The sequence below is a fragment of the Chelonoidis abingdonii genome, chromosome 7 (genome assembly GCF_003597395.2).
Source record: "Chelonoidis abingdonii isolate Lonesome George chromosome 7, CheloAbing_2.0, whole genome shotgun sequence".
Lineage (NCBI taxonomy): Eukaryota > Metazoa > Chordata > Testudines > Testudinidae > Chelonoidis > Chelonoidis abingdonii.
This window is the reverse complement of record NC_133775.1, coordinates 111,723,335-111,746,771: the sequence shown is the minus strand read 5'-3', so window position 1 is coordinate 111,746,771 and position 23,437 is coordinate 111,723,335. Positions and strand designations below refer to the sequence as shown.

General features: G+C 47.0%; 1 protein-coding gene across 1 annotated transcript; it reads left to right on the top strand.

Annotated features, from left to right (window-relative positions):
- The first annotated feature begins 6,307 nt into the window (after positions 1-6,307).
- Positions 6,308-21,073, top strand: GFRA3 (GDNF family receptor alpha 3). The gene is made up of 8 exons (XM_032786122.2): positions 6,308-6,546; positions 10,670-10,942; positions 11,819-11,911; positions 13,678-14,023; positions 14,102-14,211; positions 15,791-15,925; positions 17,097-17,227; positions 17,557-21,073. The coding sequence occupies exons 1-8, from the start codon at positions 6,504-6,506 to the stop codon at positions 17,695-17,697; spliced, it is 1,272 nt and encodes a 423-aa protein (XP_032642013.1). The 5' UTR covers positions 6,308-6,503; the 3' UTR covers positions 17,698-21,073.
- The last annotated feature ends 2,364 nt before the right edge of the window (positions 21,074-23,437 follow it).

Below are 23,437 nucleotides of genomic sequence, written 5' to 3'. Positions count from 1 at the left end.
GGAAAAGGGAGCGAGAAAGACCAGCAACGTAGAACGCAGAGGGTCTCTGGGTTGCAGGACCCAGAGTAGGAGGGTGGGCCTGGGCCCCCTCTCCCCCCCCCTTCTCGGAGTACATCCAGCTCACTTGCCACCTTACGATCACGCAGATCCCTGCCGAAGGGATTAGACTTAGGGGCGGCGTGGTTGCACCCGCGAAGGACTTGTACTGGAGGACTGCTGACGATCCATTCCCCGGAAGGGGATGCAGATAGGACTGAGGGGCACTGCCAGAGGGCAGTGTCCCTCGCAACGAGGACGCGCTCGTACGCAGGGAGACCGTGGTGTTCCACGAGACGCTCCGACTCCGAGCGGCAGAATAACGGACAGGACACCACCAGGGAGGGAAGGTGCTCCACTTGGAAACAAGCTTACCTTAGTTCCCAGAAGTGCAGTAGGAGGCGCCAGGGTCGGGGGCTGGTGAGTCCCAACCCCGTTTACAGGGAGAAAGGGATCTAGGGTTTAGTTGGACCACAAGCTAATTATGAAGTCAAACAGCTTGATCCTGTTCCCAAAAAAAAGGCAAACATGATTCTTGGGATGCGCCATTAACAGGTGGTGTTGTGGGAGAACGAGAAGCATCTTCTGTCTCTACTTCTGCGCTGGTTTAGGTCTCAACTGGAAGTATTGGGTCCAGTTCTGGGCACCGCATATTCAGAAAAGATGTGGGAGAATTGGAGTGAGAGGGTCCAGAGAAAGGGCAACAAGAATGATTAAAGGTCTTAAGAACATGACCTATGAAGGAGGCTGAAAAGAATTGGGTTTTGTTTAGGTTTGAAAAGAGGGACATGGTAGCAGTTTCAGGTTATCTAAAAGGGTGTCATCAGGAGGAGGAGAAAACTTGTTCACCTTTTAGCCGTCTAGGATAGAACAAGAAAGCAATGGGGCTTAAACTGCTGCAAAAGGAGGTTTGGTTGGACATTAGGAAAAAGTTCCAACTGTCAGGGTGATAAACACTGGGTAATTTTAAATTCCTAGGAGGCTGTGAATCTCCATCTTCTGGAGAGTAATTTTAACCAGGAGGATTTAGGTCTAGATACCAATGGTCTGTCAGGGATGGTCTAGACAGTATTTGGTCCTGCCATGAGGGCAGGGGACTGGACTCGATGACCTCTCGAGGTCCCTTCCAGTCCCAGAATCTATGAATCTGTGAAAAAGGCTCTTGATAAATCTTGATACTGTAGGGTGTGAATAAATGGAATGTGATTGAGCTGCCACATGATGGACTGATATTGCTGCTCTGCAGACCTTTAGAGACAGAAATGCCAGTCCCGACTGTTTCTGAAGCAGCACGTAATCCAGAATCCTTGGGATCTGAGCTTCAACTGGATTTACATTGGTTTGGGTCACCCATGTGGCAAACCTCTTCCATTTCACAGACCAGATCCTCCGAGTGGAAGCTTTCCTGCTCTGCATAAGAATTTCTTGCATTTTCTAGAGTGCTCCCATTCAGTGATGTTCATTCAGCCAGCATCCAACCCACCACGTGCAGTGACTGTGGGTCCCAATGCAGCAGGGCCGGCTCCAGGCACCAGCATTCCAAGCTGCTGCTTGGGGCAGCATTCTGCAAGGGGCGGCAGTCCCTGTTGTTTTGCCCCCAAGCAGCACGCCGAATTGCCGCTGCAGAGGGCGGGGGCAGTCCATGTGCCCTTAGGGCGGCAGGCGCGTTTCCGCGGTGGCGGCAGTTCAGCAGCAGCTTCTATGTTTAGCTGTCCACAGTGGCTTCTGCTAAACATAGAAGGTGCCGCCAAATTGCTGCTGCAGCGGAAACACATCTGCCGCCCGAAGGGCACACGGACTGCCCCCGCCGCTCGCGGGGGCAATTCGGCACGCTGCTTGGGGCAGCGAAAACTGTAGAGCCGGCCCTGCAATGCAGTACCTGAATCTGAGACACTGTATCCAGGCAAGAAGGAAGGCAAATGGGAGGTTGGCTGCACAGCTGGCGTAGGTCTGACAGTCAAAACTGCTTTGACCAGTATGGGGCATCATGAGAACAGTAGCCTCCCTTGTCCCATCTGCTCTTGGATATATCTTGGGGATGAGAGGGATTGATGAGAAGACCTTGAGACCACTGAAGGAGAAAAACATCCAATGAGATCCTGAGATCATTCCCTTCACCCCACACACAAAGGTGGTGAAGTCACTGAATATCAGGTCCAATGGAGTCACTCCATGTTGGTGACCTATTCCCAGAGCTCAGTGGTTTCCAGACGCAGTGGGACAAGCAAGCACCTCCTTGTTTGTTGAGACAGTGCCTCATCAATGTATTTTCCATCAGGATCTGCACTAACGAGTTCCATAGAAGAGGTAGGAATGCTATACAGGCCAACCCGATGGCCCTCAGCTCTAGGTTATCCATGTGCAACTTCAGATTGTATGGAGATAATACTCCTTGCATTTGGAGGTGAAGCAAGTGGGTGCCCCAAACGGTATCTCATGGGTCCATAATAAGCACCATTGCTGAGGAGGTTAAGAAAGACACTCCCTTCCCCATATTCAATGGTACTAGCCACCAGATAAGTTCTTGTAGGACTTTGGGTGGTACCATGACCAATTTGTTCATATAGTGCTTGGCTGAGTACACTGTCCTTTGTCCATGTTGTAATGTCCACAGACTAAACCTATCAAGCAGCATCACATAGTAATCCCATAAGTCTCCTGACCATACTGGACAGTCTTGCCATTTTGATGTATACAAGCAACTGAAGGGACCTGAATCTGTCTTCCAGCAGATATGTTTGCACTGACCTTGAGTCGAGTTGAGCACCTATGTATTCCGTAATTTGTGATGGTGAGAGATGATTTTTCATAGTTCACCAGGAGTCCTAGCTGAAAGAACAGGGAGAAGATTCCATCTAGAACTCTCTTGGTCTCATCCTGGCCTTACCCTGATCAGCCAATCATCCAGGTACAGATACAAGTGAAATCCCTGTTTTCTTATCTGTCCTACTGCCAAGCACTTAGTGAATACTCCCAGTGTTGTGGAGAGTCCAAAGGGCAGAAGCCTGTATTGGTAATGACTGGACCAACCGTGAATCTGAGGTACTTCTTGTGGGTTTGGTGGATGACAATATGGAAATATGTATCCTGAAAGTCAAAAGCCAGGACCCAGTCTTGAGCCTGGAGCAATGAAATAACAGAAGCAAGGATTACCACCCTGAATCTGAGGTGACACATGTATTTGTTGAGTCTCCTCACTTAAAGTGCAAGTCCGCGCTCTCTCTCACACACACACACACACACACACACACACACACACACACACAGTCTCTCTCACAGAGACTGGCTCTCACACCCACATACACTCTGCATCTCATGAGTCACAGTCCCCCAACACAAGATTGTCACACACACACAGTCTCACGTTCCCCAACACACAGTCACATACACTGGCTGTCTCTCTGGCTCTCTCATACGTACTGGTTCGCTCTCACACACTCTCTCTCTCTCGTATTGTTGTTGTTATTACTGCTTGGTACTTCCTGTCAAAATGCTCGTGGTGAGCCAGGAATGGCTGGGGCTGCAGGAGGGCCCTGGGCTCTGGCAAGATGCAGCCCCCATATGACAGGGTGAAGCCTGCCTTGAGCCATTGCCGGTGTGTGTCAGCAATGGGGGGGGGTTTGGGGGCTCTGTGGGCGAGGGTGGTGGCTGTGCCCCCTCGACACACTGGGGTCGGCAGCCCCAGCTGGGGACTGCCTTCAGCAGAGCACAGGGGAACTGGTTTAATAATACTGCATAGGGCCCCATAAATCCTAAGGACGGCCCTGGCCAGCCTTTCCCAAAAGAGTCTAGTTTTGAGGACCTAAAAAGGGAAATGATGGATGGAACAGCCCAACATCTTGTCCATGAATTAAGTGTATTTCCACCAGACACAATCTGAGTTTATTAATTTCCAGTTCCACTCTTCTTGTTTACCAGACATAATCTTAACACAATCCTTGAATTACATCAGGAGGCCTTTTTGTCTGGACTAATTCAGTCCATCTGTCTCACTTTTGCACCTTTTCCCATCACCATTTCTTGTTATCAGTTACTGTGACATTTTATTAGCTTTAATTCACTTTTGCAGTTAGGGTGACCAGATGTCCTGATTTTATGGGGACGGTCCTGATTTTTGGGTCGTTTTCTTATATAGGCTCCTATTACCCCCCACCCCCTGTCCCGATTTTTCACATTTGCTGTCTGGTCACCCTATTTGCAGTTGAGCTCACAATTAGGGTAAATTTGTAGGCCCAATTATTACAACAAAAAGAATTGTGCCCTGTATTTCTCATGGACCTCTTCTATGACTCCTAGATGGAGTAACAAGGCCATTTCCTAAAACTGTACGTGTCTTAATATTATAAAAATTACAAATTGAAGGGTTTCTGCCTTAACCGTCTGTTGATGCAGAGCAGGGAGAGAAGTCAGTGCAGCTGCCATCAGAATGTACAACAATGGCAAGAAGCTTTCGGAGTTGGTGCCAGATAAGACATTACAATTTTACTTTTGTTTTAGATTAAACAAAACATTAAGAGCAGCAAAGAATCCTGTGGCACCTTATAGACTAACAGACGTTTTGGAGCATGAGCTTTCGTGGGTGAATACATGCATCTGACAAAGTGGGTATTCACCCACGAAAGCTCATGCTCCAAAAAGTCTGTTAGTCTATAGTATCAGAGGGGTAGCTGTGTTAGTCTGGATCTGTAAAAGCAGCAGAGAATCCTGTGGCATCTTATAGACTAACGGACGTTTTGGAGAATGAGCTTTCATGGGTGAATACCCACTTCGTCGGATGCATGTCGGATGTTAGTCTATAAGGTGCCACAGGATTCTTTGCTGCTTTTACAGATCCAGACTAACACAGCTACCCCTCTGATACAAAACATTAAGAAAAACCTTTTTTTTTAATATGAAACCAAACCCAGAACTTAGAAGAAGAAACTCTGAAAACTGAGCTTCCTGCCTTAGAATATTCAGAGAAGTGAAGCCCAGTACTTACAAGCCAAAACAGAGTTCCAGAGGAAAACAAAAGATGATGTCATGTGAAGTAGCCAGTTAGGGTCTTTCCACTTGCAGGGTTAAAGGTCACCTTTTTGTTGGATATTAACATTAAATACAATAAATGTTTTTTAAATGTTGGGAAACAATTATTTGTTGGACATATTAACTAACCCATTGACTTGAAACCTGTATTTAAGAATGATACATACTGAACTGAATCAATAAGCAAGCTATATTATTCTAAAACCATAGTTTTTACAACAAATTCCTTGTACCTTCAGAATGGGAGCTACATTCTCTTGCCTTGCCTGTGCAACCAATACTATTTGTGTTTGTGTTTTCTGGAACAAATGCTGAACTTGGTGTGTCCTTGGTTACACTGCAGTTAAACCTGTTCAGTTCTGTTTAGCTACAGTCATTGTCAGCAACCAGAAATTTCTGAAGTGTAGACAAAGTATCTGTCTGCTTTTTCTGCTCATCAGAATTAAACTGCGGTTGTGCTGGGAAGAATCAGTGAAATGGCAGCTCAATGCACAGTTCAGGGGACAGTGAGACATGGATAAGGATGTCTCAAAACTTTCAAACAAATCCTTTAAAAACATTATTTCTTAAACACTTCTATAGCTATGGTTAGTGCTGTGACTAGTCACTGCAGCTTTCCTTTCAGGTGGGTTGCACTCCTACCTGTCAGTGCACTTTGGACCCAGGCAATTTCTTATCAGAAAGAAAATGAGGGGAGAGCTGCACTCGACTAGTAAATGACCCTAATCTACCTTTATTACAAATAATTTCCACAAATAGGCTGGAAGCAGAGTGAGAATCAAGCGGTACCTTGGGCTCTTCACTACCTTGACTACCAGCCCCATTCCCAGTCCTTGTCTTCCCACAACTCCCACCCTAACACGCCCGCCCCCAGGCCCCAAAAGGCTGTTTCACCCCAGTGACTTTTTACTCTCTCTTTAATCACAGTTGGGTGAGAGGTGTGGGACCCATCACTGCCAGGCTGCACTGGAAGCTGTGGTACTGAGTGAGAGGCAGGACACCGAGTTCCTCCTGCATGTTGCTCTGGGCACAGGTGTTTGACCTGGTTCCTACGGCCTGTTACTTTGCCGAGGGCAGACCCGCCCATCCAGCTGGCCAGATGTGACACATGCAGCTACACAGACAGGGTTAGAAAATCACAGGCGCAGACACAGCGCCACAGACAAGGCTGCACACGTGCGGTCACCCAGAGCAGCTGCGAGACACCCGGGCCCAGCTCCAGAGGCTGGCCGGCTGGGGAGGGGGCAGAGTTCGCCGAGCTGGAAGGAGGAGGAGGCGGCAGCAGTCAGCTGGGGGAAGCGCAGCGCAGCAGGGGGCGGCCCAGTCCCGCTCAGCACTCGGACAGCGCAGAGCCAGGAGGCGCCTGCCCAGCGGAGCCGAGCCCCGGCCGAGAGGAGCATGTGAGCGCCCGGACGGACCTTCCGCGCCTGCCCGGCTCCAACATGGGGCTCCCTCTGCTGCTGGGGCTGCTCCTCTGCCGAGCCGGTAACTGCCGGGGACTCGCCGGGCTGGGGCTCCGAGCCCAGGGGCGGCCGGTCCCAGAACTTACCGACTCCGGCGCGGAGCCAGCCGCAGGGCATCGCTAGCGGGGCTCGGAGCGTGGCGGGGCCGAGCGGCTCCGGCCGCGATTGGCCTCTCTCCCGCTTTGCTCCTCTGCGCCCGCCCGGGGCTCCGGGACCGCCCTGGATCCCCCGGGCGGGCTCCTGGTGCCCGGGGTGTGGGAGGGATCCTCCCACCTGGCGCCTGGCTGTGCTGGGCCCGGCTCCGCCTGGCCGCCCCGCTGCGCGTGCTGCAGCCCAGGGGCTCGGCGCAGGCTCGGGCCGCGCAGCAAGCGCAGGTGAGTGCGGACGGCTGCGCGGGAGCGGAGCGCGCTTGGGGACTGCTGGGTCTTTGTTTTGTACGGATAAGAGAAGGGCGGGGGTGTCCCAGCTCTGCCCGAAGCCAGCATGAGAAACGCTCCCGCGGGCCTCGCGACTTGTCTGGGGACAGTTTTTATATCGGGTTAACTATTCTGCTTTGAACCAGCGGTGTCCCGGCGCCGTAGCACAGAACTGCTGTAAGGTTACCTGTCCACGTAAGCACGTTAACTCCCGGTAGCTGTGTTCATACGAGCGGTGGTTTCGGTTAAACAAATCACAGCCCTTAATTCAGTCCAAAAGCCGAGAGTGGAGCCGGCTCTGTATCTGTTTGCGGAAGCCACGGTGAGGAGTTTCGGGCGGGATTTGCTGCTCCATGCTGGTCACTTGCAGTTACGGCCAGGACAAAGTTTTCGGTGCCAAAAGGAGCAGAAAGAGCTGGACTGTATGTTCCGGCGCTCTGAGCAAGTGTTTCGTGGCCGATTTACAGCAGAGCAACCCACACATTCCTTTTTGAGGCCAAATTGTAGCATTCATAAGGACGCTACAGCCAAAGCCATTTATTTGAGGCCATGGTAGCTGAAGTTTGTTCATCGAAAGTGAGCTTTGCATTAGCAGGGGGCTTATTCTGGCAGATGCGGAGGCTGGTATTTTTTTCTTTACCTTAGGGCCCAGGGAGTAGCTAGCATCTCTCAAGAAGGCACCAGGTTCCTTCTCAGGCCACCCAAAAGGGGTGCTAGGGCAGTAAAGCTCAGCAAGCAATTAGCATTTGCTCTTGGAGTTGACCTGCATGTGGGAGTGCTCGAGTTAGCACCCAGATGTTGCTAATGTACCCTTTCCTGGTCTGAGGCACCTATCTACATGTTTTGTCGTCTTCTACAGCAGAGGGTCAACCAGTGATCAAAGCAGGTTCCAGGTTTTGCCCCCAGTTTAATAATGATTTATAACCATTTAAAGCTCATGGGGAAGACTCAATTGGAGGAAAGTAGCTGATAAATTCCCCCAAAGCAGCAGGCGCCCAAAAGCTGCAAACAGCCCCAACATGGCTGCCCAGGCTCATTCTTTGCAGCCAAGACAAACTCATTGGATTTCCTTGGGTCCAATAATACCATAAGAACCAATTTTACAGAAGTTTGTGTTCCTGGAACCAAAATATAAACCACAAATATGGGAGTTACTCAAAGTAAAAAGACTCCTTCTGGGTCTGAAGCTGGCCCCCAAGGAGCCAGGGCTGGGAGAGGCACTTCCTACCTCCCACTACTACTGCCAAGATAAGAGGAAGAGGCAGATCTGAGAGGAGACAACAGAAGGTGGAGGTGGCTGCAGCCTCTTTTCAGGAGTCACTGGGACCTGCAACATCACCATTGGTGCCACATGTTCTCACACAATCTATTTTGCTGGTAGCCAAACCAATAGCTAGCATGTGTTCTGGGTGGGTGAAGTAATATCTTTAACTGGACGAATTTCTGCTGATGAGAGCTCTGTAAACTCGAAACAGAAGTTGGTCCTATAAAAGGTATTATCTACCTTGTCTCTCTAATATCTTGGGACTGACACAGCTACAATACTGACTGAAAGATGAACTGTCATACAGGGAAGACTTTTTGATGGTGCTTACAATTCAATCCATTTGATTGCCATGTGTTGTTCATGGATTTCTGTCCCTCTTTGGCTAATTCTCAACTATGTTTGTGTTTACTAAAGAAAGGGTTTCCTGCTCCCAAACCATTGTTTTCTTCAGCATAATCTTGGGGAGAAGACTGAATGCCGCATTTATGGCACCATAATCACAACAGTCTTTAATTTCATAAACACATAGCAGGAGGTGGAATGAGGGAGAGAATAAAATACCTGTCCTTTTTCCTAATATTTGATTGATTATTGTTTGTGCATCAATTATATATAAAAATCAAGGAATCTCAAAAGTGAAGGTCACCCACATCACTTCACTGGACATTGATATGAATAACAAGAACACCCAGAATTTAATAAAATATAAAAAAAAATTAGAAGGAATATAAAATCTCATGCTGCAGGGTTTATACCAATGTCTAGCTGTTAGGAGACAGGAGTCAGATCATTCCCACATCTGCCTACGGTGGGGTTTCTTGCACCTTCTAGAAGTTATTAGAGATATTGGAACACAGTTTGGCTGTTGGGAATTTGCATTGTTTGCAGCAGCATCAGATTTTGAACAGATTTGTCATTTGTATTATGGTACTATATAGAGATCCCAACCAAAATCAAAGCCCCATTATGCTAAGCATGGTGGCAAACAGATATAGTGAGAGACAGTCACTGCACCAAAGAGCTTACATCACCACATTTTCTCTACATCACTGTTAGGCTAATGGCAAAGCAGAATCAGCTGTTGCAATTGCCAAGAAACTACTAAAAAGGCATAGCAGAATGATAGAGACTCATGGGCAGCATGACTAGAAAAATTAGAAGGCCTGGGCAGCAGTCCAGCATGGCATCACATGTCATGCAACCAGACTCCACTGCCTACAGCAAATAAACTTTTGAAGCCAGCAACAGTGGAAAAGATGACAGAACAAATTAAACAGTGGTGACAGCAAATAATATGAGAGGTGCCAAAGATCTTTCTGAACTCGAGACAGTACAACCAGCACCCTAATGACAAAAATAAGATGGAGGGCCAGGACAGGTATCCAAAGAGCAGCACCAAGGCTATACATGGTGGAAGTACAAGGACAACTCTACTGCCACAACCACTGTATCCTAAGAACAACCAAGGAACAACTGTCCTCGAGATGGCCCACATAGATTCACACACAGGAGCTACAGTAGAAACTGACAATGACAGTGTAATGAATTCCCACTAGTGACCTGAGAAGGAGGCATTGCCAGTTAATCAACCAGCACAAAAATCTCCAGAAGAAAAACACCAACAGATGGAAGGGACTTCAAATAATACCCCTCTAAGTGGAAGAGCCCTAAAGCTGCCAAGTTTCAAAGACTCTACATTGTCAATTCAATAATTTAAATTAACATCCATTATAGGAAGACAGATATATTACAAGTGTCTTATACAAAAATGTATATGTACTGATATTTCTAGTTAATATTAAGGGTACCTTTTATTACCATAAGAATATGTAGCATTGTTCGTAAGTGTCGTAGGTTCTATATAATTGTTGTTCTGTACTGCAAATGGCTTTTTAAATGCAGTTCTTAATACCTAGTTCCAGGCTGTGTCAGTAGGGACAGTACAGACTCAGAGGGGATGAGCACCCCTTACACACCGCTATCAGAAGCACAGCACCCTAAGCACCATGTTGAGGCACTGGGCTCACTGCTGACTCAGAGAGAACTCTCACTACTCCTGCAGTACCTGAGTTTTCCTTGGGGATCTCCTGTCCCATGTAAGTACGGAACAGCCCTGTTCCTGATCAGGTTTGGAAGATTGCAAGCCACCCATAGGAGGGTTTTTTTAAAAAGCTGGCAAATGGCTTTGTATAGAATCTCTTGCTATGCCTTTGCACCAATGTGAGTTCCTGTTGATGTCCAGCCTCTCATTTCTAAAGGGAGGGAACTCTTGTTCCCCACCTGTCCTACACGAAGGGTAGAGGATTCCATCTCACCCAGATCAAATAAATTTTCCCACATCTGCCTTTGCGGAGATGTTCTTGCTGAGATAGGTCAGAAAGCCTGCAGTGATGGTACAGAAAAAATTGTTGTGTGGTTCTCTCCCTGAACAAAGCCCTACCATTGTTTCCCTACTTGAACAGGAGGCCTCCTTGCTCTGCCAAGGGACTGCATAGCAGCTGAGAAGATTTGCCTGATGGACTCTGCCTGCAATGCCACCTACCAGGCCCTGGAAAACTGCTCCCTTGATAAGACACGTTTCCTCCCTCTGAGTCCTGATGCCAGAGCAAGGTGCTGGGATGCAAAGCTAGACCTCAGAAGCAGCCCTTTACTGGATTGCAAGTGTCACCGCCGCATGAGGAGACAGAAGCACTGCCTGCGCATCTACTGGACTGTTCACTCCAGCTTCACACACGGTGAGATGGAATCATTGTTTATACGTTATCTAGTAATTACACAAACCTATGTACTATTAATACACACCTCAAGAAGGGCAGGAGAGGGGTTCAATGGAGAATTCTGCACAGCTCACTCTCCAGTCCTGGAGGGGGTTGCTGGGGAATCACATCACATGGGCTCCCACCTCCTGGGGAAGAGGAGTTACTGGTGCTTTACAATAAATGTTTAAGAAATTAATATAATAAACGAAGTTTGGACACAAATTTCATATTTGGTTTAAAACTTATGACATGAGGTGGTGCGTTTATGTTCATGAAGCACTTCTGGGGCTGGACCCTCAGGCTAACCAAGAGGACTACAGAGGGTCAGAGAGAGGGGAGGGGTGAGAATGGAGGTTATGCTGCAACCTAAAGAAACAGAAAGTTGCTTTTGTCCAGCAGTGAGCAAGGGATTAATTAAAATGAGAAAAACAATGTTATCTTGAAAGCTGCTGTGTCACTGCTTTACTGTAAAAAGCTTCTGCCTAAAACTTTCCCCTGCCCCTGCTGTCATTTTAAAGAGACAGTGCACATATCATCATGAATGCTGAGACTGAAAAGGAACAAATGAAAACTAGATCTAATCCTGGACACAGAGAAGCCAATGAATGACTCCTATGTCAAAGCTGCTTAGGAACACACCAGTATCTCTGATAGGTCTGGGGCCATGGTGTGCTATTGCTGGCTCTGCCTGGTTCTGTGTTTCTGGATGAACTCCAGTCCTGTGGGTACAACCAGATAATGTTTTGCATGTGCATGAAAGTCTCTCTAAAAGGAGAAACTGGTTCCAGTGTGTTCCCTCCTGCCTCGCCTCCCCACCCCCACATCCCTGAATGTGTGTCTCACTTTGCCTAGGTTATTTCAATTTGGAGACTTCTCCTTATGAGGATCCAGCAAATGAAGAACCCTGGAAGATTGACTACAACAAGCTGGCAGCTTTGGTTTCAGGTAGGGATCATGACAGATACACATTTCCCCCTTTTTCTTCCTTTCTCAGGGGCCACCTACTGGGCTGAAGATTATTAAGAGGAAAAATAGTTTGAGGCAATCCCCCCATTAAAACTGGTCAGTGGAATATTGGCTCCAGAGGACCTGAGATGGACAGGTGAAGCTTTTGGTATTAGCATGTCAGAGAGTGGGGTGGATCCGTAGATCGCACTGCGTGTAAGCGAAGCTATCCAAAAGGTAACTGGTTAGGAGAGATTAAAGGGACAGAGTCAGAAGAGTGGAATGCATCAAGGAAAGCCCAACAAGGAAACAAGGTCTAACAATTTCCATTTTGTAAATAATCCAGATATTTTTAAACTATTAAGATACAATAAATATTGGCATTTTCTCCATTATTTTTCTTTTTCTTTAGCTTGTTTAGAATAATCAAAAGTTTAGTTAACACACAGGTGAGATTCCCTTTCTGTTGGACAATATCCACTTATTCCAAAAAGTATTACCAGACAGAAAAAGTCTTCCCTATGCTTTGATATTTTCTGCACTTCAACTTCTCTATAAGACATCCCAACTAACAAGAAAAGATACATTACTAAAAAAGCACCTACCTCTGATTTAGCACCTCCTATGGCCTGCCCATATCATGGAGGATAGATCCATCAATGGCTATGAGCCAGGATGGGCAGGAATGGTGTCCCTAGCCTCTGTTAGCAAGAAGCTGGGAATGGGTGACAGGGGATGAATCACTTGCTGATTACCTGTTCTGTTCATTCCCTTTGAAGCACCTGGCATTGGCCACTGTTGGCAGACAGGATACTGGGCTAGATGGACCTTTATTCTGACCCAGTATGACTGTTCTTATGTAAAGTGTTCCCTGAGTTGCCTTCTAGTTTGTAAGTTTAACTAAGAACAATTAGGAATATTTATGACCAGAGAGATAATTTTACAATGTATTTTACTTATGGCGCTTCACAATTTTTTCCAGTCTACTGCTAGAATGTCAGTGGCAGAAACCAACATATGTGCCATTCAGTTTACTGCTATTTACATCATACATATCTTTCCCTGCTGTCCTCAAATGGAGTGCGTGTCAGGATATGGCTTTTTCATTGTGCAATTATTTTTATTTGTTCAAATAACGGAATTGAATCAATCTCATGAAAGATACATCAATAACTTTTTTGTCATTGTTGCCAACAAAGCCCTGAACTCTTTTCATAGACCTTTATGTTCAGCTGATGTTCACCACCACCACTTTACATAACCTTAGACATAATATTTTTCCCTTATCACTGTCCTCTTCACTAGCAGGACAAATGTTTGAAAACTGTTTATCTGGGCCCAGAACCAGGTTTAAATGCTGTTTTCAGACACTGTTCCCCAGCAGTCATAGAAGAAGGAGAGTAACTCCTCCTGCTCCATAAGGCAGGGAGTAAGCCATAACAGACAAAGGTATGAGCCTGTGAAGCACAAACACTCCTCGCCTCCCTTCCCCTCTGCTTGCAAACCACATTCTAAAGAGCAAGGCTAGTTCAGGTGTCCTCACCCGCTGGGACTAGGCCTGAATCACACTAGCACAGAGCAGAGTCAGCTTGCCTGATGCCCTTCTGTTTTCCCGTGAATCCCTGCTGAGTGATCACTAAATTGCAATGTAACAAAGGATGGTAGCCTGCCCGCTCCCAGGGGCTGCAGGAGCCTGCAGCTCCTCCTGCTCACACCTGAAATTTCCTCTGGGATTTACTGTCTCTGGGTTTCTGTTGGCTTTTCAGGTTCACCTCTAGCAGGGGACAGCACAAATCCCTGCCTGAAAGCAACTCACTTCTGCAGTCTGAATAAGAAATGTGTCCATCTGCGCACATATTATGCCTCCAGCTGCACCAAGGGGGCAGAGTCTGGAGACACCTGTGACCAGCGTACGTGCCACAAAAGGCTACGACAGTTCTTTGAGAAGGTCCCTGAGGATTTCACCAAGAGGCTCCTGTTCTGTCCATGTCAAGATGAGGTCTGTGGGGAGCGACGCCGTAAAACCATTGTCCCTGAGTGCTCCTTCCAGGACAGCATCAAACCCAACTGCCTCCTTCTTTTGGACTCCTGTATCAAAGACCATATCTGCAAGTAGGTCTGTCAGCAAGGGGCATTACCCCAGTGAAAAGAGTAGTCCTTACTCTTATGCTCTTCTTCTTCTTCCTACAGATCCCGACTGGCCGATTTCCAACAGAACTGTGAGCCTGCAGGCATGTCCCCAGATGGCTGTTCTCAGCACAACCATGCTGCGTGCCTGAAGGCTTACATGGGGATGATTGGTAAGTGGTGACCAAAGGGGGACATAAGAAGGCATGATGAGGAGCATGCTCTCAGGCATAGGTGGGGATGGGAGGAGCGACAGGAGGGTGTGCCTGAAGGTGTATGGAGCTGATGACTGGCGAGGTCCATGCCCTGATCTTATCTGAGCTTAAGGTCATGGTAGTGAAGACACTTGAGCCTGGCCCATGTTGGTGTGTTCCCTGCCCCAGTGTAGACAGAGCCTAAAGAGGAATTCAGTTAGCATCCATAATGCCTATGCCACCTACAAGGCCAGAGACTATATATTCTCCAATTCTCCCTCCATTAACGAGATAGCAGCATCACCCCCATGTCTCTTACAGGTAATTTACAGACCAAATCTATGTTGCTTCTTATAAAGGTGCTTATCCTGCAGTGCCTGAGCAGCAGAGCCCTGCCCACCTGTGTGATATAACCACTCCTGACACTCCAGCCACTAGACATTTTACAGCCATTTTATCCTTTTACTATCCACATGAACATCAATTGTCAGGGTCCCTGGCTGCAGACACCTTAAACCCTGTATTCCCTCATGGTTTGGCTGCCTGAGCCCTGATGGGACATTGTTGGTGACATATTCAGCAAAAGCCTTCATAGAGGCCACAGGGGCACTGCCAAATTCGTGGGATTTAAGATATCTCTGGTCACACCTGGTTGTGGCCAAACTGGCACAGCATCCCAAGGTTCGCTCCCTGTGACAGCTGTAACAGACATGAATCTGCTAACAACGAAGCTGTATAGGCCCTATAGCTGTATAGGGATGAATGGGCACTTTAACTGCATTTCCAGACTATCCTTGTTTGTAAAGTCTTCACTGTGTTAACATAGTCACTGAACTGTATCGCATAGCCAGGCTGCAGCTGCGCAATGTTTATCTGGGAACAGGCCGTAGACCGTCAGTTTGTTGGCAGGGGTAACTGGAAGTTATGGCAGAAGAGCCTATAACTGCCACATCTCAGTGCTCCTGTTTCTGGAGAGGAGCAGGAGTGTCTCCGTGCTTGACTGCACATCTTCTCATTTACAGCTTTCTTCCCATAGGCAGTAATTAGTGTGCTTCATTGTTAGGACCACTTGGTGGGGTGTAGCAGGCTCCCTGGCCCCTCCTGCACCCGACTCCTCAAGTACCCCAGACTGCATGCACCTCAGCGCAGAGGGTTCCCTGCCCCCAGACTGCATGCACCTCATTGCAGAAGACACCCTGCCCCCTAGACTGCATGCACCTCAGTGCAGAGGGCTCCCTGCCCCCCAGCTCCCTCTCCCTCGGCAGGTGTGCCTCGGCGTATTTCTGTTTAAAGATAATTTGTGATACGCTGAAAGTAATACATGCAAACATCATTTAGCTACAGTACATAGAAACTGCCCAGAGAATGGGCCTCCCTAGCCTGCAGCGTCTCCAGGGGACTCTAGAGGCACAGAGCATGAGTGCGAAGGCCATGGTGTGATGCCCTGGTTAGAGGCCATGGCTGATACTCACTGGCTCAGAGGGTTACTGCACCCAGCCCACCTGAATGCTTTCATACAAACAAATCCTGATTCTCATTTCTTGGGGAATGGGGACAGGTACAGCCATGACACCAAACTATGTTGGTAACTCCAGCACGGAGGTTTCACTATGGTGTACCTGTGAGAACAGTGGCAACCAGCAGGAGGAGTGTGACCAGATACGCAGCATGTTCATTAGCAACAAATGCCTCAGTAAGTGCTATACAACAAGCAACTTGGGACACAGATTCAGCATAATTAAATTCAAACCTCTTGTTGTTTTCCAGGTCCTACATCACACAGCCCCTGCCTACAGCTCCAACCTGCTCTCCTTTGATGTTTCCCTACCTTCTCTACTCCACCACTAGCATCAGCCTAGATACTCCCTTTCTCTGCTCTTACAGGCATTTCTGAACTTTCTTCCACATTACACCTTATCCCCAGATCTGTTCACAAAGTCATTTATCTGGCCACATTAAGCCCCTCCGAGAGACTCACTTCTGCAGTCTCACCTATAATAAGTGATGGGGTAGGAGAGGTTAAGAGAGAAAACCAGCATCACACTATATCCATGGCTTACTGAATAACCACATGATCTCACTGCCATCATCTTGTCCTTCCTCACCTCCCCTTACCTCTGACCCTCATTCACTGGACAGAGCCTGGGATTCCAGGTGTCTCTGTGAGACACTTAATACAGTCATGGGTGCTCCAAAAATAAATAGTAATTTGACCCATCACAGCTTGGCACAGACCATATCACTGGGCCAGCAGCTCAGCAATAGCTCTCAAATCCTGCTGGCTGAGACTGGGTAAAACCTAGCTGTGAGTGGTAGCTGTGTCCAGAGCCCCTATTCCCTTTATCCATCTCTGGCATCCCAGCAATGGGCTTTATTAAAATTTAAATATTTTATGACTGCAAAAGCTTCCAGAGGGCATCAAATAAAGAAACCAGCATCACTATATAATTGTTTAATATTAATGTATTTTCTATGTATATAGTACTGTATAGGGAAATCTCACACCAATAGAACAGCCCAGCCCACTCACATTGCCTACCTCAGACACACTTTAACTCTGACACGCCCCTGTAGGATGACAGAAAGTAGAGGTGGAAAAACCCCATTCAGACCAATCCACTGCACCCCAGATACGATGCGAGATTAGTCCCTGCATCTGTTCTGTGGTACTTTATACAGACACACATACACTCCCCACAGTAATATGCCACTGCATACAGTATTTACACTCCCCAAAGCAAAATCACCCTTATGAGCCCCAACATGTGAACTTCCCAACATAGCCTGTTGGGGATGGGCTATATTCCAAGTTGAGCGAATGAGGAAAGCACCTTCTTAGACGTTTGTTTGACTTCTACCTGCAGAAAATACAATTCAGTCTCAGATGCATCTGAGCCAGGCAACTCTGGAGGGGCAGGAAGGATTCTTTTACATGCCTTCCTTGAGCTTCCAGGGGGACAGCACCAACACATCTCTTGCTTCAGAAATATGCCAGGTATGAATTCCTTTTCTACCTTCACAAAGCAGCCAGTAAAGTGGCACAGAGAAAGTAATTAGCATCAGAGAAACAAGAAGCTCTAGGCACCTGAAGGAGGGAGCTGTGCATGTATCAGAGCCACAGAAAAGTACCCTCTCTCCATCACTATTCTAGTTGCTCTGTCCCATAGGTTAGCAGAGGGGCCAGTGTCTAGGGGCGAGAGACATATTACTTGGCATGGTAGGTTCCCAAATCCTCAGTGCTAATCTCAGAATGGGAGATCCTGGAGCCAGGGACCAGAGTGAATTCGATCCAATTTGAATTAATTTCTCCCTTTCCCTTCCCAGGTCACCAAGACAAAGACATGGCCAGACATCTCTGAATACAACAGCATGCCCATGGCCGCCTCTGTGTATTCTGGAGCTGGGGTTTCCTGGCCTCCAATGGCCCTGCTGCTGCTGCTACTGCTTCTGCTCAGCCCACCTTAACTTGACACAACAGACATTTGTCCCTTCCACATAATTCTCCTCACTCTGCACCCAGACATTGACCTACTAACTCACTCTTTGGGAACTGAAGACCTCCAGAGAAGAGGAACTGAACAGTTTCACCCCAGAACAGGAAGGCCTGCATCCTTCTCCTAGGAGTGAGTCATTTCGCTCAGCTCCTCCTGCAGCTAGAACTGCAGGGGCTGGTTGTCCAACACTATCTCCTCCCCCAACTCCTAGCACTGCAAGAGGAAGAGTAGCCAGATGGGAGACTTTAGGGCAATATTTTGTTTGTTTGTAAAAACAAAGCTAGTCAAAATTCCATCCAAACAGAGTTTGCCTTTTGAATGAAGGAGAAGGAGTTGCTCCAGCAGGTACCTGCAGCACTCCTCCACCTGGCCAGTTGGTGCTTTTCCTCTAGAGCAGAAAGCACCAGACTGGTGCCCAAGGGGGCAGAGACCTACCTCTACAGTATCCTGGGAGCAGAGCAGGGCAAACTGACCCATGAACTCTGTAAATACCAGCTCTGGGTTCTGTTCAGGATCCTTTTGATCATTTTTCAAATCCATTCTTTTAAGCCTGTAAAAGAAAACTGCCCTAGACAAAGCAAGGAAGCTGGGCACTGGCCTCTGCTCTTGTTTCTTGTCCCTTTCAGCCATGCATATCTTCCACTCTTAGTGCTAGCAGGAGATACAGCCTTGGATTTCAGCTCGATTTCTTCACTCAGTCCCATTAAACCTCAGGGCCACCCAGAGGATTCAGGAGGCCTGGGGTCTTTGGCGGCGGGTCCTAGGGCGGAAGGACCCCCCGCTGCGGGTCTTCGGGGCACTTCGGCGGCAGGTCCCAGGGCAGAAGGACCCCCCGCCTCCGAATTGCCACAGAAGACCCGGAGCAGAAGAAGCTCCGAGGGCCCGGGCTCCGCAAGAGTTTTCCAGGGCCCCCAGAGCAAGTGAAGGACCCCACTCCAGGGGCCCCACAAAACTCTCGTGGGGCCCCTGCGGGGCCTGGGGCAAATTGCCCCACTTGCCCCCCCCCCCCCCGGCCGGCCCTGTTAAACCTTGTCCAGCATTCCATGACACTGCCGGCTAGACCATGTTTTTCTAGGACAAGGCTTGTTCAGCTGTCCCCACCACAGCTCCCTAGAGACATACCTGTACTGATTTGCAGTGCAGAGACCTCAGGCAGCTTCAGTGACCTAGTGTCCCTTCACATACCCTTTTGCCCCCTCCACAGTCTCCCTCCTCTCTGTCAGGTTCCATTTTATGACCTATTTATTCTGGGTGTAAACACATGTGTTGTGTAACTGCTATTCTGTTGTGCTGCAGTGGACTGTAAAAATGTGGTGTTCAAGTGAATATTGATTTCTGAGTGCAGGTTAATAGTCCATAATCAATTATATGAAAGAACTGCCTTATCAGGGAAGCTTATGTTTTCAGGAAAGCTGGCAGACTTGGAGCAGCTCCTCTGTACACAGATGGTGTGTGGCTTTGGAAGAAACAATGAAGCTGGGCAAATGTTATGCTCCTGGAATGGATGTGCAGCTGTCAGACCTCTCTACTGATCCCTGTGTTCCATTCCTTCCTGTCCCTCAGGAAGGGAATCATGTGTTGTGTCACTTGCCAGATGCCTGAGAACCATAACATCCCTCATCTCTGGATGCACAGATTATGTTTCTCCACTGCACCTCTGAACTGTCCTTCAGTAGTGGTAACATTTCCACTTTGAATCCCAGTCTTCTCTGTGACCACTCACTGAGGCATTACTTTCTTCCTGCTGCTGCAAGAAGCAGGGACACCACACTGCCCAGCAGAGGGGCTGCACCTAATTTCCATATATTAGAGAAAGTCACAGCCACTGCCATCATTAACAGAGAGGGTTGATCTACAGATGACAAGATGTCCCACTATGCACTGGCACCTGGCTGCTTGGATCAAGAGGGAGCATGGAACCCAATGTACTTCTTACACCTCCTTAATCAAGCGGAGGATGGCCATGTTATGGGATTCCCTGGGCTCCATTTGGCCATGCACTGGTCGGACGCTGACATGCAGGGGCTGGCAGTTCCCTGGAAACTTCTTTTTTACAGTATAGCAGGAGTTGCCATCTCCAAAGACTGGTGGTGGGAGGAGAAGAAGTTGCTTCCCAGTGTCCTACAGCATGCGTAAAACAGATGCAAGGAGTTCAGGGGAATGTTGGGCCAGCAAGCCCCTATGCAATGTTCCCTGAGTACTCTGTATCCTCTTTTCCAACCCCTACTTGATGTGCTCCCCATGGTACCGATCCCCCTCTCTCCTCAGCATTATGGCCTGGATCCTTAAAGGTATTTAGGTACCTAAATCAATGGGAGTTAGGTACCTAAATCCCTTTTTGGATCTAGACCTATATGCTTTCCCAATTCCACTTCCCTGCTATCCCCGATGCACAGTGCTCTCACAAAGGCAGGTGTTTTGTTTGATCTGGGCAGCTTAGAGCCAACACTATAAACAGAGTTGTCATTTTGTTTGTTATATCCAGTGTGCCACTGGGACTCTAGCCTTCCATCTCCAATGGCTGGCTCACTGATTGAGACTGCAAACTCATGTCCTGAACATCCAGGGCCAATGCTTGGCTCATTCTGGGGCAGGTGCTTCAGAGTTAAATAAATCCCGCTTTAATCAAAACCTTAGAGAAATCCCAAGTGGCGTTTTTTTGCTTCAGTCTTCTCTCTCCTTGTATTTACCTCCATATACACCGCTGCCTCTCACACCTCTTCACATGCATGTGTGCACACAACCCTACTTCTCTACACACCTGTACATTCAGATCCACATGTACGCAGAGCTATTTGCATAAGAGGAAATCAGATTTATTTTCAAAGTTGTAGAGTAAATGTTTCTTACTTAACCCAATTTTCAGCGACTAACCCTGATTCAGCTACTGTTTAACCATATAAGATAGATAAGGATGTCCCATAAGCTTTTCAAGTGTCTTATTTTAGTAGAAGTTGCAGTGACACAGTCATGAGGTTGAGTCCTGATTAGTTCTCTGATGTCACTCGCATAATTCCAGATTTACTCAGATGTAACTAATCAGAATCTGGCGCCATCTCTTGACTACATATGGACTTATCACAACTCTGTGACTTCTACTTAAATGAAAAGAGCAGTGCAACAGAGATCACTAAAGATACCATAATGTGTCAAATATAACTGCAAGAATAACAAATAATTTAATAGAAACTCTCCATTCTGCCAGTCCTAGCACAGGATTTACATCAAATGCAGAGAAAGGAGGAAGCTTTCTAAGATGTTATAATGTAAATTCTATTAATTTTTTAAAATGTAAGATAAACCCAAAATATCTATAGTAAAGAAAATTTTACCTTCCAACTCTGAAAGGCTGTTGCTTTCCTTTGCATTCATTCCCTATGTCCTGCTCCACTCAAGTATCAAGGGGATGATCGAGGAAAAGGAACCTAAAGAACAGAACAGCATCAGACAGGAGCTCCTGCCAGGAAGTCTCAGGGCAATGGCAGCTGTCACTGATAGCTACCCCAGCATCAGTCATGGAGATGAAGCAGTGCCAGAGATTTCTAAAAGCTTTTTAAAAATTCCCTTAATTTGGTTCAATTTAATATTTACTTATAAATACTGTTTCTCTCTCTCTTCACATACGGTATGCCTCACAATCACCCTGTGAGTTAGGTATCAGAGGGGTAGCAGTGTTAGTCTGGATCTGTAAAAGTAGCAAAGAGTCCTGTGACACCTTATAGACTAACAGACGCATTGGAGCATGAGCTTTCGTGAGTGAATACCCACTTCGTCGGATGCATTCACCCATGAAACCTCATGCTCCAATACATCTGTTAGTCTATAAGGTGCCACAGGACTCCTGTGAGTTAGGTAAGTTGTTATTCCAATTTTAAAGGTGAAGAAACAGACAGAGACATAAGCCATACAGTGAGTTGGTGCCAGAGATGGGCCTGCTATTTGGAAGCCCTAGACTATTAAACCTGTGCTCAATCCATTTGATCACACAGGAGTATCAATGCAAGCTATATGTGACTGCAATTTCTCTTTAAACAGTAGCCAGGATCAGCATCATACAGATATGAAAAAGCAACTGAAGCTAAACTTCAGACAATAAATCCCGATTTTTATGTTCTCTCCCCACACCTGAAACATGCTGACAGTGTCAGAGAATTTGAGACAGGTGGGATAACATTGCAGCTTTTAAGATTCAGGGAAGAGATGAAGGACCTCCCCTCACTAGCACAACCTAAAAACAACAAGCAACTACAAAGCTGCTAGAAGGGAAGGGATCTTTCAGAGTAATCTCTGCAGAATCTATGTATTCTGAGAATAGCCCTTTGAAGGTGACTGCTCTAGGAACAGAGGCTCAGCTCCTCAAACGTATGTAGTCTCCAAACTTCCAATGAAATCCATGGAAATTAGGAACCTAAATAAATTGAAGAATCTGGGCCACAGCTGGACTCCCAAGGGAGAGTCAAAATTTCTGCAGAGGAACAAATAGATGCTATCCTGCTCTTGCTTCCCACGCAGAAGCAGAAAGTGGTAAATATAATCAGTAGCTAATTAATTTTGCCTCTGGGACTCAAGGGTGGAACTTTTGTTCAATTGATAGACTCTGTTGAGTCTGAGCTTAAGTTTTGTCTCTAATGGTAGCTCTTCTTATAGGTTACTTAATTCTTCTCCAGGAAGTGATTTGCTGTTTGGGTTTTTTGCAAACCCCAGGGTTAGCAGAGGTCACACTGTACAGTGCTTTGTCCCCAATGCCTGCATGAAAATAGCCCCACATCCTTTCCATTTGCCGCTGATCACTTCCATTACCCACAGACTAGGAGGAGATGATCAGTAATTGTTAAGTGCATGAATCAGACTAATAGCTTGCTGCTAATTCCCCCTGTAATGTGAGTCTGAATTCCTGGTAAACAAACTGACTGCTTTTCACACACAGGGATGGATGCCAAGAGACTAATCTTAGAGCTCTGGAGCTAAGGCTTTTAAAGCAATTCTGTCCACTCAAAGATGTTTAATGACATTAAATTGTGTACTAAATAATTACAGGACAAAGGCCCTCCTGGAATCAATGAGTTATTGTCTGATTCAGATGAAAAAGGGTCTCTATCCTACTTTAAAACAGTTACACTAAAATGGTGTACCTGATCAATGCTGACAATAACTAGGTCTTTACCTATGGCCAGAAGAAACAGCACAAAAACAAGTCATCCATAAAGTCAGTGCAACAGATAATTCCTTGTGTGATTTTCTCCTCACTGCATGGAGCTGAAGCCCAGATGCCTGAGCCCTGCCACCCAGGACTGAAGCCTGACCAATGTAGCTTTGTTGAGGGCCCTGCTTGCTACCCCTCAACACCAGCCCTGGCTTTTATATGCAGAAAACCAGTTATTGTGGAGTTTTTAATAGCATGTTGGGGAGGGGGGCTCAGAAAGAAAAACGTGAAAAACCTCTGCTCTAGAAAGCATTTTGTAGTAGGGATTACTACTAAGCATGGGAGGGAGACAACAAACTTCCAGTCACCTCCACGTGGAGTAAAACAGAAACTTGGGATGTACAGAAAACATGATTCTTGGTCTGGAATTGCCTTGGAATGAATCTGAAAGCAGAGTGTAGCCAATGATTTGCTGTGTGAATTCTGCGGATAGAAGAAGAACTGAGGGATATTCTATTGATTAGCTGACTGAATTAAAGTTAATTAGTAGTAATTTAACCTTCAAGTG